At 44.5% G+C, this 24,033-nt stretch overlaps 1 protein-coding gene and 1 long non-coding RNA gene across 2 annotated transcripts in view; one reads left to right on the forward strand and one right to left on the reverse strand.

Annotated features, from left to right (window-relative positions):
• The window catches only part of LOC129330694 (uncharacterized), a 35,671-nt gene extending 12,511 nt beyond the window's left edge, over positions 1-23,160 (forward strand). Inside the window, exons 2-3 of the long non-coding RNA XR_008597070.1 lie at positions 20,780-20,942; positions 21,957-23,160. This is a non-coding gene — a long non-coding RNA (uncharacterized LOC129330694). The remainder of the gene's footprint in view (positions 1-20,779; positions 20,943-21,956) is intronic.
• Positions 1-23,733, reverse strand: part of HNF4A (hepatocyte nuclear factor 4 alpha) — an 88,237-nt gene extending 64,504 nt beyond the window's left edge. Inside the window, exon 1 of the mRNA XM_054980840.1 lies at positions 23,684-23,733. Within this exon, the coding sequence (XP_054836815.1) occupies positions 23,684-23,732 (49 nt within the window). The 5' untranslated portion in view covers position 23,733. The remainder of the gene's footprint in view (positions 1-23,683) is intronic.
• Between the last annotated feature and the right edge of the window lie 300 nt (positions 23,734-24,033).

The following is a 24,033-nucleotide window of genomic DNA, read 5'->3' on the forward strand; positions in this document are numbered from 1 at the left end:
ACAGCCCCCACTGCAACCATTTTGTGACTAGTCTTGCCTTCCATGGCACCCATCTTGTAGAGGCATCCTGTTTCTCAAAATTCCGAAATGGCCACAGACAAGTTTGGAGACTCCTGCTCTAAAGAACTTTATGCATCAACTGGGTGTGAGTATTCCCATCAGGAGGCTGGTAGCCAGGCAAGGGTGTTAGTAAGGTGTTGGTGCTGCATCACATGGTAACAACTTGTAAATGTTACGATTTGGAGCATGCACGGAGAATACATTCTCAGTAGCAGTGCTTATAATAGATAGACCAGCTTAAAGTCTTAATAGTGGATGGCCACTCCCATGCCAAGCAACTGTCAATGGATTTGTGACCCATTGTGTTGGTGAAACCAAACGAATGTGGTGTCTTGCCACCACTCTTTTGTGCAGGCTGGAAGTCTTTGACTGGCTGTCACTGTTTGGGTTATACAGAAGAACTTTACCACTAGGTGGCTATCTAGGGCAGCAAACAGCAAAGCTGAACAACACCATTGCCATTTGCCAGTCTTTCCTTGGGCAGATAGGGACCCACGTCCTCTGCTAATCTTTCTATTCCTTTCTAGGGCCCAAACGTCTCTGTGATTTCCAGCTTAGCAGCCTCTCCCTGACCTGGCTTGAACCTAGATGGAGAGATAAGAAAGGGTTAACTGTGTAACTCTTCCCTTTACAGGATATGTGGGGATGGGTGGAGAACAGGGAGGGCGACATCTTTCTAGACAAGAATGAAATGATACGTGCCAAACAGAAGACGGTAGAGCGTGGTGGGTTTTTTTCTAAGTTCCTTCCAGGGAATGAGAGACGACATAGGCAAGGCAGTAGCATACTGAAACAGCTTTTATTGGGAACAAGGTTGTAAGTTTCGGGTTTTGAATTTCACAGGCCACTTCTGGGAAAGTGAAAAGATTAAAGCTGATCCCAGGCTTACCTTTGATTCAAAGAAAATGTAATGGTCCAGGAAGGTACACATAGGGGTGGCCAGAATGTACTTGGGAAGTCAGATGATACTATCAAGCAGCTGCTTCTGCTGAGAGTTTAGCGAAGAGTCAGTCTTGACAGCTTTGGGCTAGTAAATGCTACTATATACAATATGTCCGACAACTACTATTACTACTATACTAACAGTGTGATAATTGGCATCTGTAAATATATGCTGGCCAAACATTACCAGAGTTTAACAGAACAAGTAATCAAATAAAGCTAGAAGACTTGGAATTTTTGCTCCCGCTCGTCTTGCAAGCGACTTACATGTTTCATGCATGGACACTTTACAGCATTTCAGAATCTGTTCTGCTTCCTATGTTCTCCCTGACTTCTGCACCTGCAAGGGAGTCATGGGAAGCAGATACAGGATTTGTCTGTGTTTTCTCCGTTTCCCCCCCCCCCCCGCCCTGCGGACATTCCGCGATTTTTTTAAAGCTGCTGCTCAGCCACTGCTATTTCGAGTTCTGTTCGTGCAGATCAAACACTCCTGGTCTGCTTCTCTACTCCCCCCTCTTCTTTTCACTGGGAGCTGATTGGTCTATTGGAGGTAATCACACCCACCCTCCACAGCTCCAGAAACCTTTTTTCTGCCATTTTTTTTGTTTAGCATAATAACAGTAACGCTGAAACGTCAACACAATCACCAGATTTCATTAAATGCCTGAAAGTGAACGTGTGCTTGATGTTACAACATTCTAGCTACTCAAGTGCTCAAACATGTAACATTATAATTATTTTTTGTGCTGCCATACAGCGATCGCAGGGCTTGTGGTTCTACCTCCTCCCCCCTTTTAAAAATTTATTATTAATGGAAGTAATGTTGCCATGTTACTGCGTTGTGTCTGATCGATCTTGTTAATTAAATTGTGTTCCATAAGTACTGTCCAGTATTTCTAAAGATCATTCTACACATCTTATGGTTCTGTATAATTTATTTCAATTATTTCACACAGTAGAGCTCAGGAAAGGTCTCATAAAATGGCCGACGGAGCATTCATTTACTGTCCCTCACCGCCACAAGTACCCCATCCCTGGTCACGTGACGGGGAATGACCAATTGTTTCGAGCAAATTTCTGGGTGCCAAAATCATTTCCCCCTCACTCTTTGGTGGCATTTTCCTCACGGAACAGTTGCACATAAAGCATCCCAAAAATGCCAATCTTTGGCAAAGAAGTTTTGGTGGGTACAGGAGTGTCCAATTAAGAGCTGTTGGAAGGGTAGGGGAATGACAGACAGCTGATGTAGTAACGTAGCAACGTTACTACACATGCACAATTTTTTTTTAAAAAAAGGACGTTCCTCGCAGTTCCCCCCGAAAACCCAAAACTACACCAATGCATTCTCTTGCAATGTAAAATGAAAACAAGACACCAAACTGAAGCTGCCTCTAATGTTTTATGACAGTGCAGAATGCAGGAGAACCATGCCAATTTCATTTCGATCAGAGCAAATACTCTTTAAAAGTGTCCATGCATAAAACATAGTAGAGTGTGTTTTTACATATGAAGCTTTAAAAGCGGTTTTATTTTCTTATCCAGTTTGTAACATATAAAACTTAAATCGGCTGAAATGCTTATTCATATTACACTCACCTTTCCTGCATAAACCACAACCTGCATTAAAATAGACAACATGATAGATGCTCAATCTGGATTAAGGTTACCAGCCACCAAGTGGGGCCCAGAGTTTCCCCCAAACTACAACTGGGCCGAATCCACACTTCCCTACCTTCCGCTTTTCATACGCAATAATTGCGCTGGATTCTATCCCATAATGTCCCAGTCTGTGTTCACATCCCCTCTCTTACTGCAGCAGTGTTGTGCTATAATCCGTTCACATCCCTAGGAGAATCACATGATACGGGGCAGGTTTAGATCTGCTGTCGCCAATGACGACATCACATAGCCTTTTTTAAAAAAAAATTTAATGCTAGATTTTTGCTATATTGATTTTCTGCTCAGTTGCAATGGCGGGGCCATGCCCCCATTGATGCCTGTGATTGGTTAATGACCGCTCAACTATAATTATAGGATAGCGATTTTTCGGTATACCGATAATTTTAATATATATTTTTTTAAAAACCCAGAAAGAGTCAACCTTTGCAGGCACAGTCCGCTTATCAGAAATTATCTAGGCGCTCCTTCAGCAATGAAACATTATTTACTGTAAAAAAAATGGCAACCCCCCCCCCCCCCGATGCCTCCACGGACTTTTTACAACGCCACTTCTCAAACCGCTTGTGGGTGATCTTCATGAACAGGACTGTGCAATAGCGATAAGAATGCCCCCTTAAAAAAAATTAAACAGGATGGGGGTGCGGGCATGCCTTGGACAGAGTTGGGACCATAAGAATTGCTTGGCAAAGAGGGACGGTGTTCCGGAAAGGCAAGAAACAAGGAAGTGGGGGTGGTTAAGAGGGGGCGGTCTCTTTGGGAACCGCTTCTATTTGTTCACATCTATGGTGAGAACTATGCAAGAGAAGCATTTGAAAGCGTGACAACCTTGTCTGAGGCGCAGCACAACAGATACAATAGAATGGCGGGACTGAGGTAAGAGTATGTGAACAGCCCTCTGAGAAGCACATAAATTGCGGGAAAATAGCGGCAAACTTGAGCCATGTGGATTCGGCCCTGATCTCTAGCCTATGGAGATCCGTTCCCCCAGAGGAAATGGCAGCTTCAGAGGGCAAATCCTATGATCGTGCAAACTGCTATTCTGAATTATGCTTTTTATAGGGTAGGGGTAGGGTAAGGGTAGGATAGGGGGCACTGGGGGTGAGTTTATGGAACAAAGGGATGGTGGCCTGAGTATGTTTGGGAACCACAGCCATAGAGCATAGGAGAAACAGAACTCATACAGTAACAACACATCCTTGCTGAGCTTTCTTCTCAAAATACGTCCTCCCTGGGCACTGCTCCCAAATCTCCAAAAATTCCCCAAGTCAAGGTTGGCAACCCTAATCATGATTTAAGGCTCATGTTGAAAGTGCCCACAATGTTTGTAAATGTAATACATCTGAATTTGCCACTGCTCCCTAAGGACACCTTTCAGTCTGGAATGGAAAGACATTGTCCATGCTAAGTTTAAACATTCTCTTGCTTCAGTCAGGATTGTAATGTGAATGTTAAAATCTACAGGGCCAGAATGTTCATTTCATTACAAATGCCTACCCACAACTTCCTCTTCTAAATGAACAAGATCAGATATTAACATAAACCTCACAAGAGCCTCACAGGCGATTTAAGCCTTCACTATAAAAATGCTCTGAAAATATCGGAACAGAATGCAGAAGAGCCACTTTAAAGTTACCTAGCCAATATAAGTGTTAAATACAAATGAAAGGTTCAGGATATACAAATGGGAAGTTTCTTTTCCCATTTTTGAAGTTTTGGTTTTTGGGGGGCTTGGGCAGGCAATCAGTGGGAGGGCTTTTAGCGTCCCTTCCCCACTGGCAGACCTCCTGACGACACCTAGTTTTTTGGCCACTGTGTGACACAGTGTTGGACTGGATGGGCCATCAGCCTGATCCAACATGGCTTCTCTTTATGTTCTTATGTTATGTAAGTTAAGCATGAGTCACAAAGATAGTTCAAAAGAGTTCAGTAGCACTTTAAGACTAACCAACTTTACTGCAGCATAAGCTTTCGAGAATCACAGTTCTCTTCTTCAGATGCATGGAGGGTAAGAAGATAAATAGGTGGAGAGGGGAGGGGGGAGTAGATGTAATCAGTGGCTTCTCATAATGAAATTAGTTACTTCTGATAATGAGATAACCATTCATAGTCTCTATTCAATCCAAGCCTGACTGAATCAAATTTACATATCTATTCCAATTCAGCAGCTTCCCATTGGATTCTGTTTTTGAAAGGTTTCTGTTGAACCTCAGTGACCTTTAAGTCCTTGATGGAATGTCCTGGTAGATTGAAGTGTTCTCTTACTGGTTTCTAGATATTGCCATTTTTGATGTCAGATTTGTGTCCATTTATTCTTTTGCTCAGAGGTTGGCTGGTTTGTCCAATGTACAGAGCAGATGGACATAGTTGGCACATGAGGGCATATATCACATTGGAGGATGAGCAGCTGTAAGAACCAGAGATAGTGTAGTTGACACCATTGGGTCCTGTAATTATATTTCCTGGGTAGATATGAGGGCAGAGCTGGCATCTGGGTCTGTTGCAGGTGACTCTGCTAGCCGATTCATGGTTGTAAGTGAGAAGTCGTTTAAGGTTGGGGGGCTGCCTGTAGGCAAGGAGAGGTCTTCCACCCAGGGCTTCTGAGAGAGAGGCACCCAGGCCTCTCAGAAGTAACTGATTTCATTATCAGAAGCCTACTGATCCCATTATCAGAAGCCACTGATTACATCTACTCCCCCCTCCCCTCTCCACCTATTTATCTTCTTACCCTCCATGCATCTGACGAAGAGAACTGTGGTTCTCGAAAGCTTATGCTACAGTAAAGTTGGTTAGTCTTAAAGGTGCTACTGGACTTTTTTCGATTTTGCTACTACAGACTAACACTGCTAACTCCTCTGAAAGATAGTTCAGTTGGTTTAAAACCAAAAAAAAGCAAAAACTAAGTTTTTATTAATAGAAGGTAGAACCTAATCCAGTTGGTCCAGGCTAGCCCAATCTTGTCAGCTCTTGGAACCTAAGCAGGGTTTGCCCTGGTTAGGACGTGGATAGAAGATCACCAAGCAAATCTAGGTTGCTACCCAGTGGCAGGCAATGGCAAACCACCTCTGTCTCTCTCTAGTTTTCAAAAAAACCCTTTGGGGTTGCCCTGACTTGGCTGTGATTGGAGAACACTTTCCATATACACAGAAACCTCCACTTGCTCAGAGATGCCTAAGGCCCATTACAACTCCACTGTATATTATTGGTTTCCGCATCCCAGAATGTTTTGTGACAATGGGAAAAGTTTTGACTTTTGACAAAGGCATGGACACTTCCCATTTTTGATGATGTAGAGCAATACTGACAGCAGAAATGAACATTGTTATCTCTTACTGAAAATCTGTTGCTGGCATGATCTGGAGATATGCTACCTGAACCAGGCACTTGTTTGTAGTGCCTGCATGCACTCCACCACTGCAGATAGAAATAAACATGGATTATTTGGCCCTTTAATTTACTGGGGAAATTCCCAATGGCTGATTGCCTGTAGGACTGTTAGCAGCCAGGAGGAAAGAAAGTTGAAACCAGTGTCTGCTTTGCTTGGACCTAGCCAACGGTATTGGTGATGGTGGGTGTCTTTGCCTATTGTCATTGCTGGGGCTCAGGGCTGAGCCAACGATTGCAATGGTGCCTGGAACCACTGGTGCTGTTCAGCTTAGCTTGTTTTAAGTCTGTCCCTGTCCCAGTTTTCTACATGTGATTCCTTAGTTTGCCCTTTAGAATGCAGAAAGCAGTGAGTGACCCCTGCTGGAGTACTAGCAATTTTGGAGTGGGTAGGGTGTGCATTCTAGTATATGGTCTGGAAAGCAACGAGACAGGAATTTTAAACTTTATGCATGCACTTAATCCAGTCTGAGCTACAGAGACTAAGTTCATGATGACTGTTAATAGGTGTGGTACATTCCAAATACACAGAGTAACATACGCACCTGTTTTCAGTAACACATGTAACATAAAATGCCACTGAAAAGCGGCTGCCATTGGCGTTCCCTCTTCCTCTTGAAGATTTTTCATTGCCCCCTAGTGGCAAGACACTGCACTCAGGTAGCCTACCTTCTTGCAGAAAGGTTATTTCAGGATGTAGCACTGGGCTCTCTTCTTATCATATTTTGTACATATTTGGCATGTCATCTGTGCAGGATGCAAACATATGGAAACTGTTGCATTTCTTATAAAAATACAGACAAATAGGGCCCGTGTGCTTTCTTGCTGGCTTTCATGGATCTTTATGGAAAATGTGTAAAGTTTTAACATATGTACCCTTCATAAAAGGTCTTCCTTTTATTATCTTCGGCAGGCCAGGCAGCTTGCCCCTTATTTGTCTCCCCGTGACTTGACTACAGTGGTCCAAGCAATGGTCACCTCTAAGTTTGATTACTGTAACGCGCTCTACGCTGGGCTTCCCATGGGCCTGATCCGGGGGTTACAGCTGGTACAGAATGCAGCAGCGCAGGTCATTGCTGGAGCACCGGTGTGGGAGCATATTACACCGGTGCTACGCCAGCTGCATTGGCTGCCAGTGGAGTGCCAAATCAGGTTCAAGGTTTTGGTGTTAACCTACAAAGCCCTATGCGGACTGGGACCGACGTATCTGAGGGACCGCCTCTCACCATATGAGCCCCAGAGGACTCTCCGCTCTGGTGGAAAACATCTTTAAAGTGTCCCTGGCCCTAGGGAGGCCCGCCTGGCATCGACCAGGGCCAGGGCCTTTTCGGTCCTGGCCCCAACCTGGTGGAATGCTCTGTCTTGTGAGACAAGGGCCCGGTAAGATTTGCTTGCATTTCGCCGGGCCTGTAAGACAAGAGCTATTCCGCCAGGCATATGGCTGATGCCGGGCAGTGCCCCCCCCGTGAAGGGGGGGTTAAACCATCACCCCTATGCGAACACAGAGGCATGTATGAACCACTATGCAGCATGAACTGTAATATTTAATGTTTTAAAATGTTTTTAAATGTATTATTTAATGTTTTTAAATGTTTTTAATGGTGTTTGTATTTGTTATCCGCCCTGAACCTGCGAAAGCGGGGAGGGTGGAATATAAATATAATAAATTAAATTAAATAAATGAGGCACTGAATTTGGATATCTATGACTGAGTAACAAAAGTATTGTAAGAGTGGTTAAGAGCAGCAGGATTCTAATCTGGAGAACTGGGTTTGATTAGCCACTCCTCCACTTGAAGCCAGATGGATCACAGCTCTCTCAGAGCTCTCTCAGCCCCACCTACCTCACAGAGCATCTGTTGTGAAGATAATAATAACACTGATTTGTTAACCACTCTAAGCGTGGCACTAATCTGTCCTGAAGAGCGGTATATAAGCACAAGGTTATTGTTATTATAAGAAGCAGTCCCAAGCCTTACTTATCAGTATTAAAATAAAACAATAGAGAATCCATGTTTGTACTGTGCTTGTTGCAGTGAAGCCTCTGACGGCAGTTGGCTGAGTAGGTGTGATGGCACAAACTGCCACAAATATTCTAGGTTGTCAAGGAACAAACTATCAGAATGTTTGCAATCCACTTTCTGTGAGGGAACAGAATGGTGTCAGTTGAGATGGTCTTGGTGTTTTATAGGACACAAGGAGGACTGTAAAAGGGCCATACATGTTAGGAAATCTAAGGAGCATTTGGATGGGAACTAAATTTCATATTTTAATGTAAATTAGTCAGGCATTTCTTTTCCTGCAGGTTGTATCCCTATATCTAATAGCCACAATGGGGCCACTTTCAGCTATGATTTCAGCTGTATCTGAAGAAAGGAGCTCTGACTCTCAAAAGCTTACATCCTAAAAAACTTGTTGGTTTCTAAGCAGCACTGGACTCATATCCCGCTGTTCTACTACAGATCAACATGACTACCCACCTAAATCTATGATTTAAGGTTCTGCAAACCTGGGAAGCACTCCTCCCTAGAAGATAAATCTTTTTTAAAAAACTGATTTGGAAGTTAACACCTCCCCAGCTGATAACAATGACTGTTCATTAAAATTAACTAATTAACTAACTGACCAACCACCAGAATGCAGCTGGTATTTTGGCTTTCCATGGTAATCCTAAATGCTGTGTGAAAATGCAGTGACCAAAGAAGTGACAAGAGGAGCCAGAACTGAATCCAGGAGGAGATAAGATGAGGAAAAGTGTACTGATGCTGGCAAGCCAAAGATGGAAGGGGGAGGGAGAAACAAGCTGGTGGAGACGGTTGTTGTGGATTTTCTGGGCTGAGAAAGAGAGAGAGAGATCTCTGTCTTTCGGTGCTACACCTCTGAAGATGCCAGCCACAGCTGCTGGCGAAACGTCAGGAACTACAATGCCAAGGCCACGGCTATACAGCCCAGAAAATCCACAACCACCATCGTTCTCCGGCCGTGAAAGCCTTCGACAATATAAGCTGGTGGAGATACATCAGGAATGAGTGGGGGACCAGCTGGAACTGGCAAGCTACAGCTGGTGCAGGGAGGCAAGCCAGTGTCTGGCGAAGAGGCACGCTGTAGGGAGAACAATTCATACACTCAGGAGAGTAATGAAGTGGTGGAATGCTGCAGTGATTCAAGCAGATGGTACCACTTCAGCCAGCATGTGGAAGTTTGTGAAAGACAGCATTTTAGAATGCTTACAGAAACAGAATCCCCCCCCCTTACCCCTATGTTGTTCTTGAGGGCCTGCTAACCCCCAGGAACAATACTGGGGGGGGAAGCTCAGTGGGTTGCTTATTGAAGTTCTTCGACATGAGATACACACCAATATAATCAGTAAAAGAACAACAATATTAAATTAAAGTGTCAGTAAATGGTATTTCAGGCACATCGTAAAGAACAAGTAATTAGTAATACTGCCCAAAGATTTGCACGGGCTCTGTAACTGCAAGAGTAGCTTATTGATCACTGAATTCCATACGTGTATCAGAACAAATAGTGCATCCTCCACTGCAGTCTATTCTACCCCTTCTGCACTGGCCAGTTTTGCCGGTTCAGTTCCCATACTGCAGGGTTTTTTTCATGACCATTTGCACCCAATTTGCTGCCATGAGTAGTCACTCCAGCCACTATGTGGCTTTTCCATGGCTTTCCTGGGAACACTTATACCCCAATTTTTTCTTTAAAAATTTGCTTTGCATGCATATTCTTTATTCCGTTTTTTGGTGTTCCACTCTCCCCCCCACCCCCTGCCAGCCCACTGCATTGTGATTGGCTTTCTGGTCTATCCAGCCACCCCCTCCTTCCCACCCCCTCCCCCTCCCCTCTTACCTCTTTTTTTTTTTTAAAAAAAATTAAGTCCAGCGCAGGCTTAAAGAATTGATGGTTTGAAAACAAGCAGAGGGGAGTTCCCTTGCTATTCTTTTTCCTTTGGCATGAGTGGGAATATTTTATAGGGGGCTAAATATCAGAAGTATCAGAAATAAAAATTAAGTATCAGAAATTAAGTATCAGAAATAAAAATTTTAATATCAGATCTTAGATTCTCTTTTTATCCCATAGTGGAGAAACAGATGTTTGGGGGCAACAGAGAAGGAGGCAGGAACGGAGCTTTACCAGCAATGCATTAATGCTCCAATGAGATGATCATTTCAAATAAAATTCCTTTTAAAAAATATTATTTCTCTTTGTTTCTGGGAAAGAACATTTCCTTGTTTCCATGAGTGATTCAAGCGCATGCTCGAATTGCTTCCTCCATTTCCTCTTATTGTTTCCACTGTTTGGCTGGCCAGTAGGCGATTCTTGCAGCCAATCACATGGAGTTCCTTAAAAGGAAAAAGAGGAGCACTGGCAAATCAGCAAATCAGGATCAACTAACAGAAGGGCGGAGAGGCTGAAATCCAGGAAATAGGTTGATCCAGCACATGCACACACACAAAAAAAGTAAGAAAGGGCTGGCATGATGGCATCAGTGACAACAACAGGCATTCATGCTCCTCCTGACTCCTTTTGGCATGATGTGGACTAAAAAAAACCTGGCACCATGCCAACCAAACGTGAGAGGTGCAAACGGCCACATACAAGCCGATTCCATGCCTCTCAGCTTGACTTCAGGGAAAATGAAGAGTTACGTCCCCACTGCAAAAGGGGCTTTCCTCCTTTCACCCTGGAGACTCCTTTGTTTCCTGGCATGTTGTCTGCAGTTTTATTGTGAATCTCAGCAGTTTGCGCTGCTGTCTATACTAACTGCCAGAGCGGCTTGTGTTTTCTATTTGCTGGAGTCTATTGATTTGTTTGAGGAACTGAAAATTATCGGCCAATTGAAGCGAGGCCTCTGTTTCATATACCTGCCCAGTCTTGTGTCTGTTTGTATGCCAATGGGCTTAGAGGGTGTAACTCTGTTTAGGAGTGCACTGTTTCTTCTCACCTGCCCTGGGACCAGGAACTTGCCTTCCGAGTCACCAGCAGCACTGGAGGAAGCAGCAGCAGTCACTACCAGCAAATACATATAAAGTTCTGCAGTCATTCAGGAATATGCAAAGAGTTGCTTCCAATCCACAGAGGCTAACTTTATTCTGCAGAAACAGGGCTTAACAGAATCCTTCATAGCACTCCCCTCACCAGGTTACCCAGCGGTGAGAAAAACCTGGGCTGGAGCTGCTCCTGATTCCAACATCCTTGAGCTTATATAAAACAAGAAACGGATTATTAACATTTCAATACACAGTGCCATCCTAAACAGAGTTACAAGCCCATTGACTTCAATGGATTCAGAGTGCTGTAACTCTGTTCAGGAATGCACTGTAAGGGTGGTAGGTGGAGGAAGACAGAGGAGACGGATGGAGGAGCAATGTTGTACTCTATTTTCACTACCATAAGAAATTCAATGCCACTTTGTTTATGTTTTCATTTTTTGGAAAGGAATGTGCATCCCTGCAGAATATGATGTGGCGGTCTCTGGGGACGGCAGCTGATCTTCAGAGGAAAGAGATCAGTTTCCCTGGAGAAAATGACTTCTTTGGAATGTGAACTCTATAGCATTATAGCCCATTGAGGTCCTTCATCTCCCCACACCCTGTCCTCCCCAGTCTACACCCCCAAAGTTCCAGGAATTTCCCACCCAGAGCTGGCAATCCTAGATGACGTTGCTGCCATTTTGCTCTTCCTTGACCTGAAATAGGAAAACAATTTGTGGATGGATGAGGAAGGTTTGCAGAGAACCTCTGAGGACCTCATCCTTCCGCCTAACCAGGCCCTATTTTTTTCAAATTTTGCCTCTCACTCACAGCGCAGTAGGTAAGAGGCTATTGGCGCTTACAAATCCAATGTTGTAGAAGTAATGTTTTTAAACGACTTTGCACAGAGATTAATGCCTGGTTAGTGAGCAAGGCTTGGGAGGAAGGTAACTAGCCCCCTGCCATCTCTCTCCATTAGAACCTCCGGGCTTTGAGTCATAAACCTGATGAACCAACCTGTGGTGTATGTTGTTTCTGTGTTAGCAAACACTCTCAGCAAGGTCGGCTATTGATTTGAACAGCATAAAAAGGCTGTTGCGCCACTTGTCCGGGTGTGTGCAGGTTTTATGACTCTTGTTCTGAGGAGTGCCAATGTGTTTGGTTTTGTCTTATTCCCTCAGGTCTCCTGTTGACATTAGCTGTGCTAAGTAGTGTATGTCAATGGCACTCCAGGAAGGAGAATGTGAGGTAGCCTCAAGGCCTGACATTTCCCTCTCCATCCTTCTAGTTCTGTGGAAATTTTCTGCTGCAACATGTCCATCTCCCAACCTTATTCTCCCAGGTACCTTATTCTTCAGACAGGAAAGTGATTATTGATCTGCTTAATGAATAGATGACTTATAAAACAAAAAGCTGCCAAAGTCAGATGAGTTATTCCTGGGAGTTTGGCAAGGCCCAGGACAGTAAGGTAAAGGGAATCTTGAAATAAAATCATATAAAACAGGGATTCAGTCTGATCTAAAAGGGATGAAAATATTTTTTCATGCATCTTGTGAAAGCAGTTGTAATATCTACACTAGTTTTCAGTGCGTAAAGAAATGTGTACATAGTACAGTATTCTCCTGGGATTGTATAATATCGGAAAGCACTAGGGATGCCAGACCCCCAGTGGGGGTGGGGGATCCCCTGCCCCACACACTCTGCCTCCCACTTACCTGGCCAGCAGGGGGCGTGCACCTTCCCTGCGTGTTCCCCTGTGGTGCTGCGTGCTCCTGTGCGCAGCCGCCGCCTGGATCGGGCCTGTTCTGGCCCAGATCGGGGTCACTGCGGAGCGTGGGAGCACTCCCATGCTCTGCAGCAGCCCCAAAAGCACTCTTGTTTGAAAGTAACACCATGACAAAAATTCTCATACAGAGATGCTTATAGTACAATTGTAAGCAGTGATATACCTTTCTAAGTCCATTAATATCAAAGGGTAACCGAGTTTAACTCATTTTATGACTATATCACTGGACACAAAAATGAATTGAAACACAGTCCTCCTTGTGGATTCTGACACGGCGCAGTTCAGTCAGAGGACTCTTCCATGTGCACCTTTATTTATTTAGAGAATATATATGCTGCCCCTCTAGAGACCTCCCTGAAGCCATTTTCAAAGTAAAACATGACACAATCATTAACACAGCACCAAAATACTTCTATGTACTCAAATCAGCTCCAGAGCCTCAACAAGAATTAATGTGGCGGAACATCAGCCCTCAAAGTCAGTGCCTTAAAATTACAGCAATTACAGAAATACTGACACCATGCACACACGATCACTGCACCAATAAGGGCATTTATGCTTCTAAGATATGCACATGACGCACAGATTCTGGTTCCACTGAAGAACATGTGCAGCCATAAGTACAATTGCGTCACACTTTGTTTTCAGGGCACACTGCCCAATGGGCAGGGGGGGGGGGTGTCACCATTTGTTTTGACATTCTCTGCATTACAGAAGATTGTAAAGCATCCATCCTTCCTGTGCAATGTGTGTATGTATCTGTAGATTAGCCTACAACAGGCACTATACCATCGTCCTGACAATCCCTGCAAGATTAACAACATTTGCTCAGTACTCATCTTGAGCAAGCAAGAAGGACATGCCTAATCCCTGTCCCCTTGTGTTGCTGGGAGAAGAAGCTTTCCCATTTGACCTTTTCCCCTGAAGTTTACGACTGCTGATGAGAACCACTGTGGGTGTGAGGGAGCACAAATTGCAGAGAAATGTTCTCTTTGTCCATCTTTCCATGGCTGTCTAAGCATCTGAATACTTTACAAATCCTACGACAGTCTTGGAAACCCTCAACAACCCAACCAATCAGCATCTCCAGGAAAGAAATTGTCCTCCGTACATTTATCACAGGATCTGCTCAGCTCAGGATGTTTAAAAATCCCAGAACCAAAACAGAACCTGCAAGTATTACGGCAATTGTGTGCATTGCTCTACCTTTGAGCCAAACTAGATGATATTGTGGAGAGGGAAGGCAGCATGGTATAGCCCGAACTTGTCAGATCCCAGCTGCTAAGCAGGATCAGTATTTGGATGGGAGACCACCAAGAAAGACTCTGCAGAGGAAGGTGATGGCAAACCAGCTCTGCTTCTCACTTGCTTTGAAAGCCCCAACAGGGGTTGCCACAAGTCAGTTTTGACCTGACGGCACTTTACATACACAAGTGATACTGCCTCCCCACCATGCAGATGCTTTGTTTTTAACTTTTCAAAATGCCATGGGGGAGCTGATGCAGCTGGGGACTGTGGCACAGAGAGATGAAGGCCTCCTGTCTCCCCCTGTGTGCAATTTTTGGCTGGTGTGGGGGTGAGAAGAACATCTCATCCCCCCTACACCAAGGTCCTCAGCAGAATCCCTCCCCTCTGGCATTTTGAAAAGTTAAAATCTAAAATAGTGCCATGTCCTGTGGCAGACTTGAGGACGCATTATCTTTTAGTTGGGCCCTAAGAAGTGGCCAGAATGTAAGTTCAAGGATTTTTAGGCATGCAGACAGCTGATGCAGTCTAGTGGTTACAATGTTAGACTCAGAGGAATTCAAATCCCTGTCCTGCTCTGAAGCTCATGGGGTGGACTTGAGCTCTTCCTTAGCCCAACCTACCTCACAGGGTTGTTACAGTTAAACTGACAAGGGGGAAAGCAGGTGGGCCACCCTGAGATCCTTGTGATAAGGAAATGTGGGATAAAGATGTACTAGTCAGATAGGGAGGTACAGTACTGTCTAAAGTTGAAGCCAGATGGGGCTCTGATACCAGTCCTGCAACCATCATAAAGATAGGGCAGGAGGGCTGGGCCTCCTCAGGGTGGCAGAGGTGGGTTGTTTTGTGGCCCAACAGTGACCTGATGGGGTCAGGTCAGCAAGGAGGCAAGAGCAAAGTCGGACACAAGGAGGGGGGCAGACCTGTTCCAAGGATGGGAGGCAACACCCAGGACTGGCTGGTTCCCCTTGATCAGAGGAAGGGGAAGGAACTTGCAGGGTCTTTGAGGAGCAATTCTACCCCTCCAGCTGAGAGCAAAGGAGAACACAGCTGTGGCAGCTCCTTTCTCTAAGGAGCTGGCTGAGAAAGAGGAGGGTGAATGAAGGGTCTCAACAGTAGGAAGTGAACCAGGATGAAGATCCAATCCCCTCTCCTCCTCCTCTGAGACCTCTAGTGGGATGGAGGGTGAACTTGGTATGCCTTCTGGTGGCCTCGTCTCTGAGGAGGCAAGCATGCAACCCCTTTTCTCAATGACCCACCAGCCATGGGTTATTGGATGGTTTCCCTTTAGCACTGCTAGTGCCAGCCCGCTGCCTCACAGTATTAAAAGTGAATTTTATTTCCCATTCCTTGGTCAGCTTGGAAACACCTACAATGCTGACTTGGCAGGAGTGATGAGAACAATGCCCAAACCCATAGTGACATGGATGGCACTGCCCTGAACCAAGAGGAAACAAGAGCTTACAAGACCATACAGTTTGGGAGCTCCATAATAGCCACTCAGCAATTCCTAGTATAACAAACATTCATCCTTCTATTATAGTACAGTGATTTAGTAAAGATGGTGAAAGGAACTAGAGATACTGTGAATTTTGCGGTGAACAACATTCAGTAGTTGAACATGCTTTGTTTGGCAGCCATGATCACCTGTGAGCTGAATGACAGATCTGCTTGCCTGTAAATTGACCACCTTGAATGTCTATTGAACAGCTTTGCAGTTGATAGTGGAGTTTTGTTTCCTTGCAGTGGTAGCCTTGCCTTGTGGGGACTGTTGCATCTGTGCAATTCGAGGTGGGCATGGACCGAAAAATAGACCAAAATTTGACACGGACTGCACCAGTTCGGTGTTCGTGAACAGGAGGGTCGTGGGACGTGCGTTTTTCATGGAAACAACGACTTTTGGGCCGGTCCGCTGGTCCATTGGTCCGTGAAACCAGACATCCCAGTGCTGAGCAATCAATTCCCTAGGAAACGTAAGGGAGTCACCTGCAGACCTTCTGCTACCTTTGGAGCACACTAATCTGAGCCCTGAAAACCTTGATAGGCAGCTGTGGCTGCCAAACAGAGAGCTCCCATTATTCTCTATGAGAGCAAGCCGAATATATAACAGCCAGTGCTGAGCAGTGGTCTCACTTTCCAGCTGGTTACTGAGGGAGGAACTATTTGTTGCGGGATTTTTTTTGGATTGCACAAGAGGGAGGCTTGGGGCCTGTCCTGCAGCAAGTCTTTGGGAGCAAGCTTATTGTGTTTCTTCGGCTGAGGGCTAACTCTTCTGTTTAATATTTTTTAATTTCAATTCTTATTTGCTTGTGGGGTGGTGGGCTAGCCTAGGCCGCTGCCCTAACCCAATGTCAGAGCTGCAATAAGGCTCTGGGTGCAAGCTTATTGGGCTCCTTGAGGGCTCACTCTTCTGTTTCATTTTTTCCTTTCAATTCTTATTTGATTGTGGGGTGGTGGGCTAGCCTAGGGCTCTGCCAATTGCTGCAAGCCACTGCAAGTCAATTGGTGTTTGCGGCTCCTATTCTATCTACTGGAAGTTTCCTGGGGGGTGGCTGCTTTGGGTGTCTGTAACTCGGACCGAAATGCAATCTTGGCCAAACTTGGAGAGTGGCTAGAGGAGAGCCTGCTGAAGACTCGCTGTGAGTTTGGCATCTCTGAGTGCAAAGGGGGTGGTCCTTGGGCCTCCAGAAGGGATAGACCACAGCTGACAAACCAGTCCGCGATCAGGGGTGGGGCCGTGAAAAGTTCATGGTCCATGAAACGCGATGGACCACAGACCAATGGTCCGTGGTTTTTTTCTGGTCCATGCCCATGTCTGTGTGCAATAGGTGAGATCAATGCCACCTGGGGTCACAGATGCTTGGGTCAGGTAATTAACTGAAGTGAGGCAGGAACTACAATTCCCATAAAGCTGTGCAAAAATGCACACGTGCAAATAAGGCTGTTTCCACACATCATTATAGGGATGGCCCACTCATGGAATCCTGGCGGCTTTTCCCCTTCACTCCACACGTCTCCGTTTTCAAAATGGTTGCAGGCTGTTTGGTTTCTGCTTTTTCAGTGCCTTTTCTGGAACCACGGGCTGTCCCTATAAGGATGTGTGGAAACAGCCTAATATAGATAACAGTTACTTATTCCTCTGATTCATTTACTTAATTTATACCCTGCCTTTTCCACCAGTGAAGACCCAAAGCATCTTACACGATTCTTTGCTCTTCCATTTTACCCTCATAACAACCATTCAGTGATATGGGTTAGGCTGTAAGAGCTGCTTTCACACATTGGATAATGCACTTTCAATGCATTTTAGCAATCGTTTGCAATCGGATTGTCCTGTGTGAAACAGGAAAATCCACTTGCAAACAATTGCTAAAGTGCATTGAAAGTGCACTATCCCACATTTGTGAAAGCAGGTCTGAGGTCACATAGTGGCCTTCCATGGCAAAATAGGAATTCAAACCTGGGTCTCCTGGATACTAGTGAAACACTCTAACCACTACACCGCAGCAGCTGCTGTATCACAATCTTGGTAGAAGTGTGTTGAGCAGGAAATGTGATTTGCATTGCAAGACCTGTATTTCCTCCCAAATGCTCCATCTATCTATTCAACTGACATTCCCAAAACAGCAGTTTGGTAGTGCAAATTTACTATGAGATTATTGGAGGGGGCGGGGGGGGGGATGTGAGAACAGCAGTCTTTGAGCAGGCAACATCCGAAGTTTGGGTATCATTTGGGGTGGCCATCATTTTAAATTTTCTGGCTCTTTGCTTTCTCACATCCTGAATAAATTTTCAGCGCTGATGGTAAAACTGTTTGGAAATCTGTCTGCTTTTCTTTTCTTTCAAATAAGTACTAATCTAAAGAATTCAGTCTGACATTAATTCATGCAGAACAGAGATTCCTTAATCCTTTTCCAAATTTCATTTGGCATTAGACTTTATGGACTCCTTGAATTCACGCTCTGTTTTCGCCCAACTTGCCTCTCTCTGATGTTTAGATAACTTTCTAACCTAACTTGTTAAAAGCATTGCCCTCCTTCTGTCAATATTCAGTTGCTCTTCTGCCTTTAGTCTGGGAGCACCATCTTATCCCCCCACTGCCCCCCCCTCTCCAAGTCTTCAGACTCAGTTAAACTTGGCAAGCTTTGCTCATGACAGACATTTAAACAAGAGTCTGGGAGACCTCCTTTTGTTGAACTATGTAAAACAGATGGGAAAGACATGGCCCACAATGTGAAATATTCTTCTGAAGTGCAGCAGATCTAACAGGAGTCTCCTGAATAGAATATGTTCGTATTGAGCATTGCCAGATTCAGTAAAGAAGCCTTTAAGACAGGAGTCCCAACATGGTGCCTGGTCTCCAGACGCCTTTTTTGGTGCCCACCAAGTATTTTTAGAAAGTGGGTGGGAGCAGGTGGGGTTCTAGCCCGGTACAGCTTCTGATTTGCCCCTGAAAATCTGTCTGTCTATGCAGATCAAAATGACATTGTTTCAGCGGCAGCTGCCACCAAAGTGTTGTTTTACCCTCCCCTCTTTCCCGGTATTTTTAAAAAGAAATTGTCCTTCTTCCCAATACTTGGGCTTCCTCTGTGTTTGTAGCTCCACTTCCTGTGACAGCCATTTTGTGGTCATGCCCACCCCCCTGTATCACAATTCCAAAGGTGCCCAAAGGCTTTAAAACATTGAGGACCCCTGCTTTAGGAGGTGTGCCAAAGGGACAACTTCAGCACTTTCACCATAGTTTTAAGTAGGTCGCTGTGTTGGTCTGCAGTAGAATAGCAGGATTTGAGTCCAGTAACACCTTAGAGACCAACAAGATATTCAGGGTGTAAGCTTTTGAGAGTCAGAGCTCCTTTCTTCAGACACGAGTAGGAATGGAGATCCCTGAGCCTTTATATCCCAGCCAAAAGGTGGGTGGGGGAGTTACAAGGGAGGGCATTAGGATGCAAAGGTACAATGCAGCTTGATTAGACAGGAGGAATGTAGCTGAGGAAGATATCAGGATGTAAAGGTATAATGATACAATGCAGCTAGATGAGAGCAGAAATTAGCTCAGGCTCAGGGATCTCCATTCCTACTCATGTCTGAAGAAGGGAGCTCTGCCTCTCAAAAGCTTACACCCTGAATATCTCAATTATGTCTAATGTGCCACTGGACTCAAATCCTGCTGTTTTCCTCACCATTGCTCTGGTAGGAGAGAAAGGTTTGAAAAACCTGCCAAACCTTTCCCTTCCAACATTTTTTTCCAAGCCATTTTCAGCTATAATGCTTGTGTATACTAAGAGCCAGCCAACCACACGCATTGGGAGCACACTCTACCTGTGATCCTCCCATCATGTGTGGCTGGCATATATATAGTATGCATGTGCAGCCTCTGTACATACTACACCAAGTTCCTATTTTTAAGAAATTCCAAGAAGACAGAAACAGCCTAGCATTCTGGGGCCATGTGAGGAAATGATACTTAGCAGAGAAAAGAAGGTAGAGATTAGAGATGGGCACAAACTGAAATATGAACCAAAGTTCGTGACAAACCAAGGTGGTTCGTGGCGATCAATCAGCCTGGCGCCGATCAATCAGTTTCCTAAGCAACAGGGGATGGACTTCCTGCAGACCTTATGCTGACCTGTAAGTGGCCTTTTGCTTGCCCGGAAGCGACTTTCTGCTGACCCAGAAGTGACGATTTGCTGATCTAGATGTGACATTTTCCCGAACCAAACGAACTGGTTCGCAAACCTGGGGCAGGTTCGTGAAAGTTCGAGGTTCATGGTTTGTGAAATGTGATGAACCACGAACCACATGGTTCGGTTTTTTTCTGGTATGTGCCCATCTCTAGTAAAGATCCACATTCCCATCTAACTAGCTGTCCCCTGTAGGAGCTTCTTGAACACCAGACATTGCATATTCCAACAATACTGAAGTTGAAAACAGACTCTTTGCCCCTGTTCAGACTACAAAACAACTGCACATATTGGGGAGTTCTATTTGCAATTGGTAGGGTCCCACAATGCAGGATCAGATTGTCTGAAAACAGCTGAATTCATCTCATGATAGCCCATTTCTCTCCAACTCAAAAGCTAGCCATCAACGTATTTCATCCCCAGTAAATCATCTCTGTATTAAGGGCTAGTGAAAGCTGCTTCCTTTAAAGCCAGACCAAGGTGGACATGGTGACATTCTCATCAATCTTTTCAAAGATCATTCAGATGTTTGCAGGGGCAGCTGCCAAATGGGACCAAAACCAAGCCTAATTTGAGTCTTGTCTGCATGAGGATCCAGCACAGTGCACTTGATCTCTCCATGTGCTTCTGGGCCTTCAACCCACACTGACTTCCTACTTGTCTCTAGGACAGATGGGCACCTGCTTGTCTACAGAGGCCTATTTTATTAATTCCTTACATAAAAGAAAAGCTATAAAGTTTTGCTGCCTGGTCTCCTGGTGGTAGTCACTACTCAGTTGGAATCTGGTCTGTTAACCTATTTCCAGTATAAGAACTTAATAATGAAGATGCATTGACATTCACTGTAAATAAGATTCTGGGTGTGGCAACTCCCCTGGGTCTGTCTGTCTGTCTCCTTCTTTTGAATGTTATAATTACGTGTTATAGCAAGGCTGATTTTCCTCCCTCCTCAGAAAAAGTTTTTGTTTATGGTGATATGGAGGATATCTGGTGTTTAACAGGATTTCTTTTTTGCTGTAGTGCTTCAGAGATGTACTCCTATGTGCCAGTTATGCTCCTCAGAAGACCTCCACCCCTCACAATGTCTTCCCTTATGTTGGTCCATTTTGTGAAAAGATCAATGAGGGCATTTTCTGTGCCAGCGATAGTATTATGGAACAGCCTACTGGAATGGGTGCAGAAGGTATCTTTGTTTCCTAGTTTCCGAAAGACAGACAAGAACATTCTCTTTCAAAGAGATTTTTTACTGAGGGTAAAGCCATTGGTAAGGTTGCCAACCTCCAGGTGGCGTCTGAGGTTTTTCTAGAATTTCAACTGATCTTCAGACTATGAAGGTAAGTTCTCTTGGAGAAAATGGCAGCTTGATTGGATGGATTCCATAGTATTACGTCCTGGCTGAGTTTCCTGCCCTGCCCAAACACTACTCTGCCCAGGAATTTCCCAACCTGGAGTTGGAAACTCTAGCCAACGGGTTGCATTCTACCAGCTTTCTGCTGATGAATGGAGGACGATGTCATAGACCACTCTGGGTCATCAGGACAATGGGTGTCACTCTTGCTGCTTGCCAAATTTGCATATTACTGTGCAGTACACTTCTCCACCCAACGGTCTCCCTACTATACCTCCACAGCCACTTCAATAAAAGGCAGCATATAATCCATTTTGAATCCTGTTTATATTTTCTTTGGCATCAGTAAAGCACCCACTCTGGTAACTACTTCTTCCATTATTTACTTCATTTATACCCCACCTTTCTCCCCAGAGAAGATCCAAAGTGGCTTACATCGTTCTCCTCTCCTCCATTTTACCCTCACAACAACCCTGTGAGGTAAGTTAGGCTGACAGTATGTGACTGGCCCAAGGTCACCAAACAAGTTTTCATAGCAGAGTGTGGATTTGAACCTGAGTCTCTCAGATCCTAGTCTGACACACTAACCACGATATCATACTGCCTCTCTCACACGGGTAAGCACAGATAGTACAGAAAGCCAAACTACCTTGTACTGATACCAAAATAAGAAAGCAATCATCCACTCTGTAGATACAGCTCCTTCTACATATCATTTGATATGGCAAATACATATACAGGGAATGCTATAAAATTTCAGCACTTGCCATTTTGCAGTGAATTGGATACCTGAAGTTGTTTGATTAAACCACCAGCTACTAAAAGTGTGATTTCCTTCCTTCCTGCCAGAAAATGAGAATTCCAAAACCCCAGAAAGCAAATCAAAAATGCAAGAGCAAACTGAAGCAAAGCCCCTGGAAAGTACTGGTCACACAGTAGCATTTCTACATCCCAGCCAGAAATCCCAAGAGGAGGGTCTGCTTTGGAAACACAAAAATCTGTAATGGGAACAGGAAACAGCACCAAAACGAAACGAAACATGGGCAAGCTTTGTGGGTTACTTCCACACAGAGATTTTGTGCCAGTTTTGCATCCAAACTGGAGGACGGGTTTTGTTTGTTTGTTTGGAGTATCCGCATGGCATTGTCCCCCACCATACTTTCTAGATTTTCCCCTGCTTCGATGTGATCTTTCCTAGCCCTGACATAGCAATCGTTTTGTAAATATGGAAGTCCATGTGGATGGAACGGTGTGTGTGGTGTTTTTTTTTGAGGGTCCCACATGTAGAGATGTCATTTTCCTTTTCTCAGAAAACACACATACCCCATGACTCCCATTTCTGTGCCACTAGAGAACTTCTTTCAGGCTTTTGTAAAAATTGGCAATTGCTTGATTATTACAATGCAGTAAGATTTCACTCATCTATTGCCACAATCTACAATGTTTTCCAAATGAAACATATGCTGCTTTTTCTCTAATAGATTACATTACCATTCATTATAGCATCAGTTTGCAGTGCCTATCAGAGTGCATGGCACAGAATAATGTTAAAGGGATGTCTGTATCCTGAGGGTATTGCAATCCAAATGATTTCCATCCAGCTGATAAAATGAACCTGATGTAACCGTTTCCTATGTGCTATAGAGGATAGTATCTGCACATAGTGCAAAAATTTATTACACATGTGCTAGGTTCACAGAAAGCCTGGGAGCACCAGAATTTGAAAGATGCTTTTCTAGCTCATTGATATATGGCTGATCTAGGTGGGTTTTTTTATAATTCCTCCTGAAAACAACTTTTGTTTCCACTTAATAACCTACCCTGCCATGTCCACAAGATGGGACTGAAAACATAAAATGGGTTGGGCCCTTGAGAACAGCTGCATAACAGGAAGTACCCTTAATGTGACGTCATCAACAAAGGGGGGGGTCTGTCTTCATAAATACAGATTGTGCAAGGAGTCTAGCTGCAATCCACATTAGATCTTTACAAAAACCCAGCTTTGTCTCCCATTCTCCTAATACCAGATGAAATAAACTCAGCTCCACTGAAATTTCTCTTAGCTTTACTATGTTTGGCTTCTTCGCAAAGCATTGTGTGGGTTACATCTCCATCAGATCCCTCCATTTGTCTTATTTGAAACATCTCCGTTGAAACACTTGTTTTTGTCTCATTCGCAAACCAGACTGCACAAAGTGCTTATAAACAATCCCCTTCTCCATGACGGACAACGACAAACATACCCAAGCCAGCTTCCTGAATTGTTGCATTTAATTCTCCAAAACTTTACTCACCCAAGAAGATTCCAAGTGGGCAGGCTCAGTTTTTTGGAAGGCTAATCTTTGAACAAAATTCACAGCGATAGCGCCTGCCTCTTCAACACAATGGTTGGAAGAATATTACACGGAAAAGGGACAGCCTAATCATTCATTTTGGATCAGAGTGTAAGCATTTCTAGGTCAGGGCCTAAACTGGCATGCCATAATTGTGCAGCTCTGCCCATAATTCCTAAGCTTCTCGTGCACACTTCCTTATCAGCAACAAGAGAAAGGAAGATGATTAACTTACGTACTCACCATAAGTTGCCTCCATCTTAGCGCTTAGTTGTGTAGTGACATTGACCATTTCTCACTGGTATAAATCTAGAGGAAAAACTGAGAATGTGTAAAAAGACAAGAAAAGAAGCTGGGCGGAGGAGGGAGGGAGCTAGGGTGACAAGCCCTGCCTCGCCTGTTATCTTATTGATTCACTTAATCAGGCCTAATGTGGGTGGAGATGTTAAATAGTAACCAAGCTCGTATGGAAACCAACCTGCAAGGTGCCGTCTGCCACGGTAGCTATAGCAACTGCTCCCAAGCTTGAAATCCAAACAGGACTTTTACGGAACACTTTCTGAGGGGAGCTTCCACTGTCACCTGGTTTCAGG

Source organism: Eublepharis macularius, chromosome 5 (assembly GCF_028583425.1).
Source record: "Eublepharis macularius isolate TG4126 chromosome 5, MPM_Emac_v1.0, whole genome shotgun sequence".
NCBI classification, from domain to species: domain Eukaryota; kingdom Metazoa; phylum Chordata; class Lepidosauria; order Squamata; family Eublepharidae; genus Eublepharis; species Eublepharis macularius.